Source organism: Papaver somniferum, unplaced genomic scaffold, assembly GCF_003573695.1.
Source record: "Papaver somniferum cultivar HN1 unplaced genomic scaffold, ASM357369v1 unplaced-scaffold_123, whole genome shotgun sequence".
Lineage (NCBI taxonomy): Eukaryota > Viridiplantae > Streptophyta > Magnoliopsida > Ranunculales > Papaveraceae > Papaver > Papaver somniferum.
Genome location: NW_020621381.1, coordinates 1,158,400 through 1,177,409, shown reverse-complemented (window position 1 = coordinate 1,177,409; position 19,010 = coordinate 1,158,400). Strand labels below are relative to the sequence as shown.

At 38.7% G+C, this 19,010-nt stretch overlaps 1 protein-coding gene across 1 annotated transcript; it reads right to left on the bottom strand.

Moving 5' to 3' along the window:
• Window positions 1-1,826: 1,826 nt before the first annotated feature.
• LOC113331008 (protein FAR1-RELATED SEQUENCE 5-like) lies at window positions 1,827-10,365 on the bottom strand. The gene is made up of 3 exons (XM_026577783.1): window positions 10,207-10,365; window positions 2,132-2,943; window positions 1,827-2,049 (listed from the first exon to the last, which is right to left on the bottom strand). Exons 1-3 carry the CDS (start codon window positions 10,363-10,365, stop codon window positions 1,827-1,829), a joined length of 1,194 nt encoding a protein of 397 aa, XP_026433568.1.
• Window positions 10,366-19,010: the final 8,645 nt, after the last annotated feature.

Here is a 19,010-nt window from a genome sequence, read left to right as displayed (position 1 = left end):
CTGCTACATGCTTGCAATATTTATTAGGATCATAAGTGTTATTGGAGTACGTTGATCAGATTGTACCTTGAACGCCATCACATTGTCATGAACTTCGGTGTGGCAGCTACATCTCCTCTTCTGAGACGTTCCGAGTTTATCATTGTTTGATATGCTACATCTATTGAAGGCAGTGGATCTCTTGCCAACAATTGTTCACGCAAGGAACCATAGACAGCATCTAGTCCAATTAAGAAATAATGTAGTAAATCTTCTTCTCTCAAAGTACTAACCTGTGTTGCAATATCACACTCGCACTTGCCACACTTACACGTTGGTACCTTCATATATGTGATCATCTCATCCCATATCTTATTCAATCTTCCAAAATAAGCAGCCACACTTTCTGTTTGCTTTTGTTTACACTCACTTAAAGATGTCTTTAGCTGGCATGTCCGTGTTCCACTTACAACACAAAACCGTCTCTTCAAGTGGTTCACAACAAGTTGGCATCATCATAGTCTCCCAAACTCGATCTGAGTGATGGCTCCAATGTGTTGCTGATCCAAGAGACAAGCATTGACTGAATTGCCACCCATTCTTCCAACTGTTCACTTTCTTTAGGTTCTTGGATTGTTCCATCAATGAAACCAAACTTCCTCTTAGCTATTAATGATCTTCTTATGGCTCTAGCCCATTCATCATAGTTATGTCCTTTTAGAACAACCGGTGTGATAAATACCTGGACCATCACTTGATCCTAGGTGATATACTGGATTTCTTTTTGCGTATCATATTTTAATTCTTGTCTTTGCTTGATTCTCCATCACCACCCATTCTCAACGATTTTTTTTTTTTTTTTTAGGTTTTCAACTGGCTCTGATACCATGTTAAAACTTTGGTAAATTCTTTTCTTATTTTCATTCATAGTATTTCCATAGATATTTATACATGACCGATAACTTGGAGACTCAAAACTTTCCTAAGACACGGATTTGAGACTTTCCTTATGAGTCTCAAAATCATGACTTACATGGATAATCCTTTCCTAATATATTACCACACTTTCCTAATATATCACTCACCTTATCGGTCTCAAATTCGTGACTTACATGGACAATACTTTCCATAGACTGACCACTACGGTCTTGGAAAGTATTACGACATTTCCTAATATATCACTTTCCTTAATAAGGCATGATTACATAAAATTCCTGTAAACTCAAAACCCATACAACTACACTCAATTCTGTTTTCCTTTTTGTAGAAACGTACGGTCCGATCTTTATCATTCTTGAGGTTGAACAACATCTCCACTTTATGAGTGGTAACTATATCATTCTCATCTTCAATTCTATCAAGAAAACAAGAGAACTTTTTTAGTTGTTCTTGAAATATTCGAAAGACCTTCCGAGTATAAATTTGGCTGCTTGCTTTTCAAACCGTAACACAGTATTGAATATTGGTTTACTATGTTTACAGTAGTAATCTTGTTGAATTTCTTTCTCCCTCCAGTTCAACTGGGCTTTCTCATACTGTCTAATAAAGTCATTGATGCATAGCTTTCCATTCAAGTAACCCTTTACAAAGCTATTTACACTTTCACTTCTTTGTGTTGCTGTCATTCCAGAACAAAAGTGTTCCCTCCCGTATACAGGAGCCCATTTTTCTTGTAATGAATACAAGTTGATCAACCATTCATTGTCAGACAAAGAATATTTTTCGATCATAGACTTCCAAAGTGATTCAAAGTCTTCTTTGATTTCAGCCATATAAATGCAATGCTCAAAATCTTTATTCACTACATATACATGTGCAAGGTGCTTTGCGGCATTTTGATATATATGTCATAAACATAATCTGTGATGAGTAGTAGGCATTGCCTGTTTTATCGCATTTCCAATTGCTTGGGCTTGATAGGTAAAAATAGTCTTAGGATGCTTTCCGGATATTGCACTCAAGAATGAGTCAAATACCCAGACAAAAGACTCTATTGTTTCATCGAGAAGTAATGCCATCCCAAACAAAACGGACATTCCATGATGATTGACACCTACAAATGGAGCACATCTGCACATGGCATACCATACTTGTTAGTTAAGTTGTATCAAAACAAACAACGTCACCAAAAAATCCATAATCGATTATCGACTTCGCATCCGCCCAGAAAAAGTTACAGGCTTGGTCATTTTTATCCACTTGTACTGCATAAAAGAAAGCAGGGTTCTCCTTTTGCATATGCCTGAAGTAATTTACAGCAACTTGTGCATCCCCTTTTTTATAAATCTCTCTACGTCTTTTTTGAAAATAATTCTTGCAATCAATTTGAGTGAAATTCAATTGATCTGAACCATGATGATCTGCGCTCATAATTGCAAATGTTTGTGTTGGTCCACATCCTCCAGAATGAAGTGATTCCATGTATGTAGCTTGTTGTGGTAATAAAAGATGGGCTTCTGAGACATCAGCTAGTTCGTGATTGTGTTCATCATCAAATTTTGTTACAACTAACGAACCACCTTGCGCAATACATTGGATACGAGCCATGCATCCAGTACGTAAAATTGGTCGTTCCTTCTGAGGTGTCCCTCTTTTGTGTCTCTCTTTGAATCCTTCTTTTGAGCAAAGAACTACCCTTTTTCGAATTTGACCGTCACTTGATCGCTTGACATGACCCTTGCGAACACTAAAGCCTTTTCTTCTGGCATACTCATTATAAAATTCAAACAACTTGTCGTCTGATTCAAATGTCATTCCAAGTTTCGGCACATCATCACTTGGATCGCGGATTGTATAATCCCCATCAGGTACTGAATTTTCATCAACTTCATCACTACTGTCCATACTCGATTCCGACTCCAACAATCCATTATCATTGTAATGGAAATCGTCTTGATCAAAGTCATCAGTTGGCATAAAATTAAGATCCCACAAAGCAGTCTCGCCATCACTCTCGATGGGATCCTATATAAATGAAGATACAGTCGTAAGCAAATTAAACAAACATAGTTATGAACTAATTCATATATGTAATATCATTTGTATATTCACCAGAAAATGTTTGGTCTGGTCAGTGAAATATAAAATGACATAGCATAAAAACCACAAACATGTTTTCATTGAATAAATTATTGGCTTACCTCTTTTCTTCAGAATAAGCTTAATTAACTTCGTTTCTGGAAGAAGAAAAATGGTTTCCTCGTCTGTTCGGTGATACAGATTCGATACAGATTCTTAGAGCAACTGCAATGGTGGGAGTATAACCAAAAACCAAAGAGGGAAAAAAGATCAAATTTTAGGTTTAGTCTGGTGTGTGACGCTACGGTTGAAAAACTAAATTTGGTCAGACGTACATTATACGTTCGCCTGGTGTGGGGCGTGGACTATGCCAACGCCTGGTGTGGGACGGGGACTATACGTTTGCCCGGTGCAGAAAGACTCAAAAAAAAAAATAATAAAAAAAAAAAAAATGGGGCAGAGGTATTAAGCATCGCCTGGTGTGGGGCGTGAACTATACATCCGCCTGGGGTGGAACGTGGACTATACGTCCGCCTGGTAATGGGGCGTGGACTATATAAACGCCCGATTATATTTGGGTTTGGTCTTGGTCTCCGACCAAATTTGATCTGGGTTTTAGTCTTTGATCAAATTTTGATCGATGGTCCGTCCCACTACCTCTATCCACTGGACCAAATATTTGGGTTTAGTCGTCCATTGTGGACGCTCTTAGGAAAATAAGGATCTCATAATATATAATAATATATTATAGGTGAATAATAACTAATCCGTTGAATACAATATTTGAAGATTTTTTTTTTTTTTTTGTGGAATGTTAGGGTAAATCAGTAAAATGTGTTAGGGAAGTTGAGCATTACCGAGGATAGACCGAAATTAGTTGAAAGACAGTTTTTATGGGTGACATGTCATTTAGATAGGAGGGGCCTCATACTCTAAATATGCGCCCATTCCGATCGTAGCCGGATTCATTTAGTTGGTTGATGTTGAATAGGGTGAATCCAGAACATCAGATATAGATAAATCCCAGAGTCGTTATACCGCTCGAAGAAGTAGGATGACTGAAGAACAACGGGCTATTGAGAACGAAAGGCGTCGTGTTCGCGACAGACAACACCGAGAGAACATTACAGCTGAGGAGAGGTTGCTACAAAAAGAGCATTGGGCAAAATCAAAATAGAGTGAATAAGATGAATACTGAATCTGAAACAACAGATCTGCATACTTCCCAAATTCGTTTTACAGCTCGAAGTAACCGGATGACCGAAGAAGAATGCTCTGCTGAAACAGAAAGGCTTCGTATTCGCGAGACACAACATCAAGAAAACTTGACAGCTGAGGAGAGAATTTGGTAAGGTAACATTTGAATGCCTAATTATTTCTTTTGCATTCTGTTTGAGTTTTTCTAACATTTTTCCTGAGCATATGTAGTGTTTACTTATAGCTTATTAAATTATTTTCTGTGTTAATGAACGTATTATGTTAGACGATAGGAGAAAGGCCAAAATTATCATTACCATTAGGTAAATATAGGTAAATACATCAAAAGTGCAGAGATGAAATATATTATTTCAATAGGTTAATAATATGAGGGGTATTATTAATACTTGGGAGATAGTTTAAAGCAGAAAAGAAGAATATAGTGTAATCATTAGGCATCTAAATGGAATGGCATGGTGCAACGGAACGGAATATCTTATGAATGTGCTAAAAGGGGACATCCTGATGGCATCATTCACTGTATTGCAAGTACTAGAACTGAGGTGGATGGATAACTTAGAAATCCTACATGAACCAACGCGGGAGTGGCGAATTTAAAATGTGTTCGACATTTCTATTGCCACAATTAAGTTGGTGAATTTTCTCTTAGTGTGTAGTTAACCGTTAGCATCTTATTAATTAATGCTTATTGAAAGGCCTTGCATTCCATCCAGTTGAGTTGAGTATCTTTTTTAACTAACGTTAGAGGGTTTTCTATGACGGCATAATATGTTTAACTAAAAATTGTGTACTTGAAGGGAAAAATGGCTGGAATTAACTGTTTTATTTTAGAGAACACGTTAGTTGTTTAGTTTGTCCACAGCAAGACGGTTCAAGTGATCCGCAACGGTGTTCTCAATTCTTTTCATGTCTTTGATTTCAAGATCAAACTCTTACAAGGATGAAATCCATCGTATGAGTCTCGGTTTCGCTTCTTTCTTCATTAGCAAGTACCTAAGTGCCGCATGATCAGAAAAGACAACAACTTTTGTACCAATTAGATAAGAGCGAAACTTTTCCAAAGCAAAAACAATGGCTAACAACTCTTTTTCAGTGGTTGTGTAGTTTTGTTGGGCCTCATTTAACGTTCTAGAAGCATAATAAATAGCATGGAGTATCTTCCCCAAACGCTGCCCAAGCACTGCACCAACCGCGTAGTCACTTGCATCACACATGAGCTCAAAAGGCTTGCTCCAATCCGGTGGTTTAATGATAGGGGCTGAAATCAAAAGCTCTTTCAAGCGATTGAATGCCTCCATAAACTTTTCATCAAAGTTAAAAACCACATCTTTTTGCAATAAATTACAAAGTGGTGACGCTATCTTGGAAAAGTCCTTGATAAACCTACGATAAAAACTTGCATGTCCAAGAAAAGAGCGTATCTCCCTCACCGTAGTGGGAGGGGTTAGAGCACGAATAAGTTCAATCTTAGATTTATCAACTTCCAAGCCTTTAGAAGATATTATATGGTCTAAAATTATGCCATGAGTTACCATAAAATGGCACTTCTCCCAATTCAGCACAAGATTTGTTTCAACACATCGCTCAAGGATTAGTGACATATTGTTCAAGCAAAGGTCAAATGAATCACCAAAGACACTAAAGTCGTCCATGAACACTTCGATTATGTTTTCAGCATATTCTGAAAAGATATTTATCATACACCTTTGAAAGGTAGCTGGAGCATTGCACAAGCCAAAAGGCATCCTTCTATAAGCAAAAGTACCGAACGGACAAGTGAAAGTAGTTTTCTATTGATCCTCCGGTGCTATCACAATCTGATTGTAACCTGAATAGCCATCAAGGAAGCAATAGTAAGAGTGTCCAGCTAAACGTTCAAGCATTTGATCAATAAAAGGTAATGGAAAATGATCTTTCCTAGTGGTGGCATTCAATTTTCTATAATCAATACAAACCCTCCAACCGGTTTGCACACGAGTTGGGACAAGTTCATTCTTATCATTCTCCACCACCGTCACACCTGATTTCTTTGGTACCACTTGCACCGGGCTTACCCACTTGCTATCGGATATGGGGTATATAACACCTACTTCCAAAAGCTTGAGTATCTCCTTTTTCACAACTTTCATCATGGGAGGATTCAAACGACGTTGCGCTTCCCTTGTAGGCTTTGCATCGTCCTCCAAACGAATCTTATGCATACAAACGGCAGGGCTTATACCCTTGATATCAACGATTGTCCATCCAATGGCCGTCTTGTACTTCCTCATCTACGAGCGGTATGTTCACATGAATCTTTCTTCGAACATCTAAAATCTCCTTTTCTAGTTCCTCCATCTTGGACTTTGCGAATCTGCAAGGGAAAGGTAAAGGAGGAACATAAGTAGAAACCGGAGTTTTAGAGTTAGGAATAGGTACCTCAAAAGTTCGGGGAGAATCTTCATTCTTCTCCTCCAAAATAGGTTCCTTTGGTGTTTCCACCTTGCCCGAATCAGTAATTTCGGGTTGCACAAGTTGTGTACCACTTCTCAACGTAATAGCATTCACATCCCCTTTTGGGTTAATAGGTTGAGAAGGGAGTTTCCCACTATTTTGTGCCTTCAATTGGTTCAACTCAATAGCCATAGAACCAACTTGAGTTTGCAAATCCTTAACCGTGCTCTCCGTTCTTTGCATAAAAGATTTCAGCAACTCTTCCATACTTGACCCCTGATTTTGAAGTTGTTGTTGTTGTTGTTGTGGTTGGTGGAATTGTTGACGCGGCTGCAATTGTTGTTGTTGAGGTTGAAATCCACTCGGATGGTTGAAATTTGGTTGTTGAACCGCTCCTTGCTTGTTCGCATAGCTAAAATTGGGGTGATCTCTCCATCCCGGATTGTAAGTGTTGAAGTAGGGATCATACTGTCTTTGCTGATTTGGGAAGATCATATTAGCTTGTTCATTGGAGTCTTCATACCCTTGAGAAGAACTTGGTATCACCGCGGCTGCAACTTGTTGCATCATAGCTGTCATGTTACCCATTTGTTGACGAAGTTCCTCCACCTCGCTCACTTCATTTACTCTCCTAAGAAGCACATCTGAACCACGACTCAAGAATTGTTGGGAGTTTGCTGCCATGTTTTCAATCAATTCTCTATCTTGTGCCACCGTTTTGCTCACTAGTGCACCACCAGCCGCAGCGTCAAGAAGATTCCTATCGTTTTATTGGTGTCCGTCATAGAAGTATTGGATAATCATCGCGTTGCAGAATTGGTGGTGAGGGCAGCTTGCCACCAATCTCTTGTATCGTTCCCAACATTCATATAAAGATTCTCCCACATTTTTCTTCATCCCGCAAATCTCCTTGCGAATTTGAGTAGCCTTTGATGCAGGAAAATACCTCTCTAAAAAGAGTTTCTTCAACCCATTCCATGTTGTGATACTTCCGGGAGGTAAATAACACAACCAATCCTTAGCACTATCCATCAACGAGAATCGAAAAACTTTCAACATTGCACCATCCGCTTCCACATCCGCTGGAAGCATGACCGTGACAATGGTGTGGAAGTCCATAAGATGCTTGTTTAGGTCTTCATTCACCATGCCATGAAACTTTGGTAATTCTCTAAGAAACCCCGGCTTGATCTCAAACTTGTGAGTTTGTTTGAATACACCCTTGTTGTGTATCCAACTTGTGAGATGCCAAGTCCTTGAGTGTACGATTTGCATCACCCATTGCCTCTTCTTCTTCTTCTTCTTCAAAAGGTGGTTCTTGTTCAACCGGTTCCTCTTGTTCTAGAACTTCTTGTTGTAACTCTTCTTCCACTTCTAATTGTTGTTCTTCCGCCGTACCTTGACTTGGTTGGAGTATTGTGCCTCTTCGAGTGGCTATTCTGCACCTTGGATAGTTCCAATCTTTAGAAGCCAGGGATTAGGTACCTGAAAACAATTCTCGCAAACAAGTGAGAAACAAGACAAGAAACAAAAAGCAAATATGGAAGCGGAAGTAATGATAAGAAACTAAAAACTTAATAACAAGCCGTATGCCTCCCCGGCAGCGGCGCCAAAATTTGATCGGTTGTCAACCGTCAAATATAATTTCACTTTCTTACTTAACTACAATAATATAGTAAGTGGTAGGAAAGAGTTCGTATCCACAGAGAGGCTTTTGTTGTTATGTAATTTTCAGTTTCTAAGATAACCAAGGGGGATTTTTGTTTTAGCAAATAAAATAAAATAAAGTAAAGCAAAGCAAATAGTTGGAATAATAAATAAGGAGAAGATATTGGTCACGGGATAGTATCATTCACAAACATGTATTTTCATCAACGACTAGAATTGATATTTTAATCTCTCATCTATTAAAAGCCCTAGGATACCTTGATCGCAAGAATATCCCTCTAATTCCCTAATTTCATCACAACCACATTAAAAGATGCATATGTGAATTCTTCCTAGAAAGTAACCCAAAGTGTAAAAGCACAATTAAGTTTAACTCCCTAAAAGCTTTAAGATTTATGGAATAAGACTAATCAAAGCAATCAAACGTGTAAAAGCACTAATTCGATTTAACCAGGGTTATGATTCATATGTGACTGGTAGGATACATCGCTACAAGCACTACCCACAATTATGCTACTGAAAATAAGGGACAAACAACTTTTTCATATTGAAAACCCTAATATAGCTTTAGAGATGAATGCAAATCGGATTGATTCCGGACTCAACCAATCAAACAATCAAATCCTATAAAAATATAGACCATGAATCAAAAACAATAAAATATTGAGACAAAACTAATCCATAGATTCAAATAACATATTTGAGAAATCAACTTTTATCCCATAACCAATAGTTGTATTTAGTTACTCATAATAATGGAGTTCATCATAATCATAATCAATAAAATAAAGAAGATGAAAACAAACGAAAACAAACGAAAACAAACCCTAGAAGAAGTTCTCTCCAAAGCTCCAAGTAGAAGATAATACGTGATATCCAAAGTTGTAAAAAACTTTTTCTTTTTGTAGCTTTTCTCCCTTCGAAACCTAGGTCAAAAATTCAAAGCCCATTAGATGAAAGTCCACGTGGCCCAAAAGCGAGATGAACCCATGTAGAAACTCTGTCAAATCGTCGCCGAAAAGTTGCCAGAGAGTCGCCGGAAATTTGGCTCAGGTGACCGGCAAAGACCACCCGGTTAGCGATCAAATGGGTCAAAGCAAGACCAGTCAACTGAGTCACAACCGAGTCATCTGGTCAACTCAGTCTAGGATGAGTCAGCTGCTAGTCAGATAAGTAATGTCTGAGTCAGGGGCTAACTCAGCTAGGCCAATGCCATCTTGCACAGGCTGGTTCATACATGCGTCATGTTGATGCTTCATTCTTGCATTTCAGCTCTGCAACTTGAGCATTGCACACAACCACTTCTGCATTTCTGTAACAGCATCCTTTCAACACAACACCATTCCTTTCCCTGTAATGAGCAACATTCTTCTTTGTAATTTTCCAGCCAAGGCACCTGCAAATCACTTCCATAAACTACAACGGACAAAGATCAAATCTTCAATCCATTGCCTGTAGCTTCACCAGCACTACAACTGCAACACAGACTTTTTCTTCTTCCCTGTTTAATTACATAGCTCTACCATATCAAGCTCCACTTGTAATCCAAGTTCTGCTCAAATCCACCAGTGCCTTCACTTCAGATGCAATTCAGTCAAGCAGCAAACCCAACTGCAACATTAGTTCACCACAGACCACCTGCAACTCCATGACCAGCTACGCATTCACCATATCCTGCATCTTCTCAGCTCTCCACTTCTCTTGCCATCACTGCCTATAGTAACACATCATCATTCTGAACTGCAGCTACCACTTCCCTTGGCTCTGCCAATCCATTCAACAGCTGCACATGGTACCAGTTCATGCCTGCAACCTAACATACATCTAGATTCATTCTTGAGCCAACACACAGCACCACCAGCTTCAGTTGTACTTCTATGAGTTCAATACCACCATTCTCAGCACATTTTGCAACATAACCACAGGCCCATCCACCATCTGAACTCCACCATGCTTAAACACATCAATTCCCAAATTCTGCAGCTTCATGACCATTGCATCACCAACAGTCGTCTCAGCCGAGGCACCCGCAATCATCCTCAAACCCATCTTAGCAGCCTCACGCCATTCTTCGCAACCCAATCAAGCACCACCTGAACTTTCAGTTCCTTAACAGCTTTATTACCTCCTGAACTTATCAGAATCCCCGTGTAAACTCATTCACATCATATTCTCTTCCTCCAGCTCAATTCCAGTTAATTTATGTCTTGAAATTCAGCTCCAAATCAAACCCAGTTCAGCTCATATCCTGTAAAACGATCCACCAACACAAATTCGAGCCACTGATTCACATAAACACCCAACAAAACTCACATCTTCCACAGCTTCTCTCAATTGAATTCATGGCTTCACAATATCTCTTTTATCTGTCGAGAACCCCATGTGTAAACACCCATTGTAACTCCTCAGAAATTAGACATAGAAATGTCATATTCCAGCTGATTTCCAACTAAAAACTTCTCCTAAACAACACATCTGGCCCTTCCATTCCTTGTACTCTCTTAGCAGCTGCAGCTAGGAATCAAACCCGAGACGAACCCATCTAGCTCTGTTCATCACATTCCAACCCCTAATTTCAGAACTCCAAATCCATTTCTTAACTTCAATCTTTCAAATTCAAATCTGCGACATCGACCACCATCTTCTGTAATTTCTGCTCATCTGAACCCTGATTTCAGAATTCTGGTTCTCTAAATTCACCAGCAACAGACTCAAATCTCCACCATACTCGAGTTCAAAGCTAACCCATCTGCTAATTCATTCTTCTTTGTCTTTTCTTCGATTCTAATCATCTTCTCTTTCATTTCAAACACCAATACAAAATCCTAACCTCAATCTCTGTCAAAACCCTAATTCAAACCACCAGATTGAATAGAACCTAAGTTAACACAGTTCTTCGATTTCAAGTTCAACAGCAACCCTAGTCTTCAACAGCAATAGCTTCATTAGAGTCAGCTTCAGATCCCCTTTCACAAACTCGACTGAACCACAACAACAACATCTCCTCCTTCTTAAGACCTGGCATTCGGATCATATAAAGATAAACTCTTTAAATCTTCTCTAATCAACCATCTTCCTTCTTCCATCTTTGATTTCTCTGAACAAGAACTGGAGCCTCCATTGGTTTCAAGCAAAGAGGAGAAATAATGGCTAATGATGGGAAATGATTTCCTCACTGGATTTTAGGTATTGTGTGGGAAATGGGAGTGATATATACACCCATGTAATACTGGATAAGGGCCAACCAGCTGAACTATCAATTTTCCCTTCAATTGTCGGTCTTGCGAGACTGACAGTTAAGTTTTCGTGATTCTTGTTCCTTCAGTTCCCTAGAACCGACAAGCTAGCTCCATCACTCGCCTATGAATTGACGATTCTGTCCTTATGCTCCAAAAGAGTGCTTTATTCTTTTGCATTCTTCCGCCAACAACAACCGCCTCTCATTTTTCAGACCCACTTTATCTCTTCAATTTCTTGACATCACTAAAGTTGTCATGCTTTTCAGACAGAAATTTTCATCACTAAAACCGACATACTTTTCAGACAGAGATGAAGAAATAAAAAGCAAATAATGAGAAATAATCCGCCTCCAACACTTTTGCACTTGAGATGAGACTTTTGGGCTGTTTCCTCTTCTTTTGTTCCAAATGACTCCAAAGTACCTAGACACTCAAAAGCAAACATAAGATATATAATTTACAAGAAAAATAGCAAAGAAAGCATAAATACTAGATATAAAATTAGGTGTTTTAGACACCTATCAAATTCCCCCACACTTAGACTTTGCTAGTCCTCGAGCAAATCAAATAAAAGAATTCTAAAACATACATACAACTCCGTCTCGTCGAGCCTACGGTAACTTTTAGCATAAATAACAAGCCTTTGAACCCCTAGGTGTCCCTAGTGGACGAGTTATAGTCTCGTGAAGGTTTACAAGAGATTTGCCTACAAAACCTATTTTTCAAACTCCATCTACCTGTGACAAATCCATGAATGAATCCAAAATGGTTGCAAAAGGAGGTACCTTGTTATGAATCAAAATTAATATATATAAATTAAGCTCTGTTAAGAAAGTCGAACAAGCCATAATCTCAGAAACTAACAAACCACAATCACAAATGAATATATAAAGAAGATGGAAATAGATATAGATGGTTCCGATGTTTACTAAAGTGATCAATGTTTCCCATATATGTCTGAAGGTCGCTGCCAATGATGAACCTATGAATCCTATTGGATTGAGCTACTAGTCTGAATTCTAATATCAACACACTGGCATATACAAGGGAACCAGCAGTCAATAAACTTAAATCTAGATCGACTCACTGGCATATACAAGGGAACCAGGAGTCGATTTTATTGTACCATAACAAAAAAAAAAATTGACATCATGATTGGATCTTGTGGATCCAAGCGCATGTTTCTTGTCAGCAGATTACATGATAGTTACCTTGGATCCTGCACTCCACGCTTGCTTAGGCGACGGAGACAGGGAGAACACACACATATTTCTTTATCCAAGTGTCAAATTTATTCCGTTTGGTCAATTGGTCGGTCTCTTTTTTTTTTTTTCTCTTTTTGTAGTAACTCAATCACACTATTTCATCCTAACAGCAATAACAAGTCGATGTTAGTGACCCACCAAATCACATAGATATAACAAGGTTGAAAAAGTAAAAACAGAAAGTGATATAGTGATATTCCGAGCTATGGTAACAACTTTCATATTATTTCTAACACTTAAATAATTTTGTCCCTTGTAGTTAATGGGTTCCTCAACTCCCGCAACCAAAACGGTTTCATCCACATAGATTGGTAGTGTCATCCTAAAGGAACATATTTCTATGTTTTAGAGTATCATTTTTTGTTTTTTTTTGTTTTCATTTTTCAGTTTTCTACATTTTGTTTTTTTTTTTACTAAAAAGCATCAAACTCTAAAAACATATAAATGCTCCCCCACACTTAAAATTTACATTGTCCTCAATGTAAATTAACTCATCCAAAGTGAAGTTCAAGGTGGGACATTTCGCAAATAATATGCAAAAACAAAGATAAAAATACTGAAAAAAATAAAAAAGATAAAGGTAAAGATACAAAACCGGTGGGTTGCCTCCCACTTAGCGCTTGGTTTAAATTCGTCAGGCCGACTATCTCCTTGCTTTCTATGACTCCTCTAGAGGGATTGCATCCACAAAATTAACTCCTTCCACCACTTCGGAAGAGAAGTACTCATAGTATGGTTTCAACCTCTGCCCATTAACTTTAAATTCCTTGCATGTAGCTATGCTACGAATTTCGACTGCACCATGAGAAAACACATTAGTAAAAATGAAAGGTCCAATCCAACGTGACCTTAATTTACCCGGAAATAATTGCAGGCGAGAATTAAACAAAAGCACTTTATGCCCAACACAAATTTTTTTCTAGAAATCATAGTATCATGAAATGCCTTCGTTTTCTCCTTGTAAATGCGTGAGCTTTCAAATGCATCATTGCGAAGCTCCACTACCTCTTGGAGTTGTAACTTCCTTTGCTTTCCAGCACCATCCATCTCCATATTGCATTGCTTAATAGCCCAAAACGCCTTATGCTCAATATCCACGGGTAAGTGACAAGGTTTACCATACACAAGCCTAAAAGAAGACATCCCAATAGGTGTCTTGTATGCGGTTCTATAATCCCACAAAGCATCAGTAAGTCGCATACTCCAATCCTTCCTTGTTGGATTCATCGTCTTCTCAAGTATGGATTTTACCTCTCGGTTGGAAACCTCGGCTTGTCCATTTGTTTGGGGATGATAAGGTATTGCAATCTTGTGCGACACATTGTACTTCTTCAAAAAGTTTTGTAAGAACCTGTTTTTGAAGTGAGAACCCCCATTGCTAATTATGGATCTTGGAATTCCAAACCTTGCAAAAATATGAGCTTGCACAAAATCTGAAACCACTTTAGAATCATTAGTTGGGGTGGCCTTAGCTTCCACCCATTTAGAGACATAATCAACAACAAGTAAGATATAAAAATTCCCATGGGAGTTGACAAAAGGACCCATAAAATCAATACCCTATACATCGAAAACTTCAATAAATTGAATAAAAGTTTGTGGCATTTGATTTCGATCACCTAGATTGCCTGTTCTTTGGCACCTATCACAAGTTGTACAAAATATATATGCATCCTTAAACAAGGTTGGCCAATAGAAACCGCTTTCAAGCACCTTGTGAGCGGTTCTCTTACTCCCAAAATGTCCTCCGCAAGCATAAGAGTGACAAAAAGACAATATAAAATTAAATTCACATTCGGGAATGCACCTTCTTATTACTTGGTCGCTGCAATGTTTCCACAAGTATGGATCATCCCATATGTATTGGTTTCCCAACTTCTTAAGTTTGTCCCTCTCAGCACGAGACAAGTTCTTTGGAATTTGTTTAGACACCAAGTAATTGACAGTATCAGAATACCATGGTTCTCCAAAGGAAATTGAGAATAGTTGTTCATCCGGGAAGCTTTCACGCAATGGGATAACTTCCTTGTCCACAGCAAGACGGATCAAGTGATCCGCAACGGTGTTCTCAATTCCTTTCTTGTCTTTGATTTCAAGATCAAACTCTTGCAAGAGTAAAATCCATCGTATGAGCCTCGGTTTCGCTTCTTGCTTCATTAGCAAGTACGTAAGTGTTGCATGATCAGAAAACACAACAACTTTTGTACCAATTAGATAAGAGCGAAACTTTTCCAAAGCAAAAACAATGGCTAACAACTCTTTTTCAGTGGTTGGGTAGTTTTGTTGGGCCTCATTTAACGTTATAGAAGCATAATAAATAGCACGAGGTATCTTCCCCACACACTGCCCAAGTACTGCACCAACCACGTAGTCACTTGCATAACACATGAGCTCAAAAGTCTTGCTCCAATTTGGTGGTTTAATGATAGGGGATGAAATCAAAAGCTCTTTCAAGCGATTGAATGCCTCCATACACTTTTCATCAAAGTTAAAAACCACATCTTTTTGCAATAAATTACAAAGTGGTGACGCTATCTTGTAAAATTCCTTGATAAACCTACGATAAAAACCTGCATGTCCAAGAAAAGAGCGTATCTCCCTCACCGTAGTGGGAGGGGTTAGAGCACGAATAAGGTCAATCTTAGATTTATCAACTTCCAAGCCTTTAGAAGATATTATATGGCCTAAAAATATGCCATGAGTTACCATAAAATGGCACTTCTCCCAATTCAGCACAAGATTTGTTTCAACACATCGTTCAAGGATTAGTGAGAAATTGTTCAAGCAAAGGTCAAATGAATCACCAAAGACACTAAAGTCATCCATGAACACTTCGATTATGTTTCAACATATTCTGAAAAGATACTTATCATACACCCTTGGAAGGTAGATGGAGCATTGCACAAGCCAAAAGGCATCCTTCTATAAGCAAAAGTACCGAACAGACAAGTGAAATTAGTTTTCTCTTGATCCTCCGGTGCTATCACAATCTGATTGTAACCTGAATAACCATCAAGGAAGCAATAGAAAGAGTGTCCAGCTAAACGTTCAAGCATTTGATCAATAAAAGGTAATGGAAAATGATCTTTCCTAGTGGTGGCATTCAATCTTCTATAATCAATACAAACCCTCCAACCGGTTTGCACACGAGTTGGGACAAGTTCATTCTTATCATTCTCCACCACCGTCACACCTGATTTTTTTGGTACCACTTGCACCGGGCTTACCCACTTGCTATCGGATATGGGGTATATAACACCTACTTCGAAAAGCTTGAGTATCTCCTTTTTCACAACTTCCATCATGGGAGGATTCAAACGACGTTGCGCTTCCCTTGTAGGATTTGCATCATCCTCCAAATGAATCTTATGCATACAAACGGCAGGGCTTATACCCTTGATATCAGCGATTGTCCATCCAATGGCCGTCTTGTACTTCCTTAGCACCCTTAGAAGTTTTTGCTCCTGTAATTCACTAAGCTCGTCAGAAACAATCAGAGGTAACTCTTCCTTGTCACCCAAGTATAAGTACTTTAAGTGACTTGGGAGAGGTTTCAATTCTAATTTTGGAGATTTATTAATAGATGGTAAAAGTTTTTCATCCCTGCATGGTAAAGAAGTAAAAGAGATATTATGAGTTTCCGGGCATCCCTGTAGTGAATTAAGATCACCAAGGGCTTCCTTGACTTCATTACCACACTCTACACCATTATCCATGGATGTAGTTAAAACAGTTTCCAAGGCATCATCACCATTCAATTCAAACACTTGTTGTGCCAATGTATTCATAACATCAATGGAGAAACAAGAGTGGACATCACTAGGATATCTCATCGTCTCGAAAACATTGAAACGTATTATTTCTCCATCAAACTCCATAGTTAACGTTCCCTTGTCCACATCAATAATGGTTTTCGATGTTTTCATGAAGGGGCGCCCAAGTAGCAATGGAAGAGACGAGCCCGGTGAACCTTCATTCATCTCTAAGACGCAAAAGTCAGCTGGAAATACAAGTTGATTAACCTGCACAAGAACATCCTCAACAACACCCATTGGGTAAACATTAGATCGATCGGCTAATTGCAACACAATTCCAGACTTTTTAAGAGGACCTAACTCAAGTGAATTATACGTGGACGCAGGCATAACATTAACGGATGCACCTAAATCCAACATAGCTTTGTTAAATGTAGTGTTACCAATTGTGACGGGAATGTCAAAGCTACCCGGATCCTTGCATTTCAGTGGGAGTTTGTGTTGTAAGATTGCCGAACCATTCTCCCCCACACTTAGCACTTCATTGTCTTTGAGCCTTTTCTTGTTGGTACGCAAGTCCTTCAACACCTTTGCATACTTTGGCATTTTATTTATAGCATCTACGGGCGGTATGTTCACATGAATCTTTCTTAGAACGTCTAAAATCTCCTTTTCTAGTTCCTCCGTTTTGGACTTTGCGAATTTGCGAGGAAAGGTAAAGGAGGAACATAAGTAGAAACCGGAGTTTTAGAGTTAGGAATAGGTACCTCAGAAGTTTGGGGAGAATCCTCATCCTTCTCCTCCAAAATAGGTTCCTTTGGTGTTTCCACCTTGCCCGAATCAGTAACTTCGGGTTGCACAAGTTGTGTACCACTTGTCAACGTAATAGCATTCACATCCCCTTTTGGGTTAATAGGTTGAGAAGGGAGTTTCCCACTATTTTGTGTCTTCAATTGGTTCAACTAAATATCTATAGAACCAACTTGAGTTTGCAAATCCTTAAATGTGCTCTCCGTCCTTTTCATAATAGATTTCAGCAACTCTTCCATACTTGACCCCTGATTTTGAAGTTTTTGTTGTTGTTGTTGTGGTTGGTGAAATTGTTGACGCGGCTGGAATTGTTGTTGTTGAGGTTGATATCCACTCGGATGGTTGAAATTTGGTTGTTGAACCGCTCCTTGCTTGTTCGCATAGCTAAAATTGGGGTGATCTCTCCATCCCGGATTGTAAGTGTTGGAGTAGGGATCATACTGTCTTTGCTGATTTGTGAAGATCACATTAGCTTGTTCATTGGAGTCTTCATACCCTTGAGAAGAACTTGGTATCAGGAAAATACCTCTCTAAAAAGAGTTTCTTCAACCCATTCCATGTTGTGATGCTTCCAGGAGGTAAATAACAAAACCAATCCTTAGCACTATCCATCAACGAAAATGGAAAAACTTTCAACATTGCACCATCCGCTGGAAGCATGGCCGTGACAATGGTGTGGAAGTCCATAAGATGCTTGTTTGGGTCTTCATTCACCATGCCATGGAACTTTGGTAATTCTCTAAGCAACCCCGGCTTGATCTCAAAAGTAGAGTTTGTTTGAATACACCCTTGTTGTGTATCCAACTTGTGAGATGCCAAGTCCTTGAGTGTACGATTCGCATCACCCATTGCCTCTTCTTCTTCTTCTTCAAAAGGTGGTTCTTGTTCAACCGGTTCCTCTTGTTCTAGAACTTCTTGTTATAACTCTTCTTCCACTTCTAACTGTTGTTCTTCCGCCGTACCTTGACTTGGTTGGAGTATTGTGCCTCTTCGAGTGGCTATTCCGCACCTTGGATAGTTCCAATCTTTAGAATCCAGGGATTAGGTACCTGAAAACAATCCTCGCAAACAAGTGAGAAACAAGACAAGAAACAAAAAGCAAATATGGAAGCAGAAGTAATGATAAGAAACTAAAAACTTAATAACAAACCGTATGCCTTCCCGGCAGCGGCGCCAAAATTTGATCGGTTGTCAACCGTCAAATATAATTTCACTTTCTTACTTAACTACAATAATATAGTGAGTGGTAGGAAAGAGTTCGTATCCACAGAGAGGCTTTTGTTGTTATGTAATTTTCAGTTTCTAAGATAACCAAGGGGGATTTTTGTTTTAGCAAATAAAATAAAATAAAGTAAAGCAAAGCAAATAGTTGGAATAATAAATAAGGAGAAGATATTGGTCACGGGATAGTATCATTCACAAACATGTATTTTCATCAACGACTAGAATTGATATTTTAATCTCTCATCTATTAAAAGCCCTAGGATACCTTGATCGCAAGAATATCCCTCTAATTCCCTAATTTCATCACAACCACATTAAAAGATGCATATGTGAATTCTTCCTAGAAAGTAACCCAAAGTGTAAAAGCACAATTAAGTTTAACTCCCTAAAAGCTTTTAAGA

What these genes read in the sequence shown, in the direction of transcription:
- LOC113331008 (XM_026577783.1), bottom strand. Translation starts at nt 10,365, where the DNA reads ATGGGTTTGAGGATGATTGCGGGTGCCTCGGCTGAGACGACTGTTGGT. An exon ending in AAAATGTGCTGAGAATGGTG is followed by an intron (nt 2,944 to 10,206) that starts GTATTGAACTCA and finishes TCATTTATATAG; the next exon opens with GATCCCATCGAGAGTGATGG. An exon ending in TTTTTCTGGGCGGATGCGAA is followed by an intron (nt 2,050 to 2,131) that starts GTCGATAATCGA and finishes TGCCATGTGCAG; the next exon opens with ATGTGCTCCATTTGTAGGTG.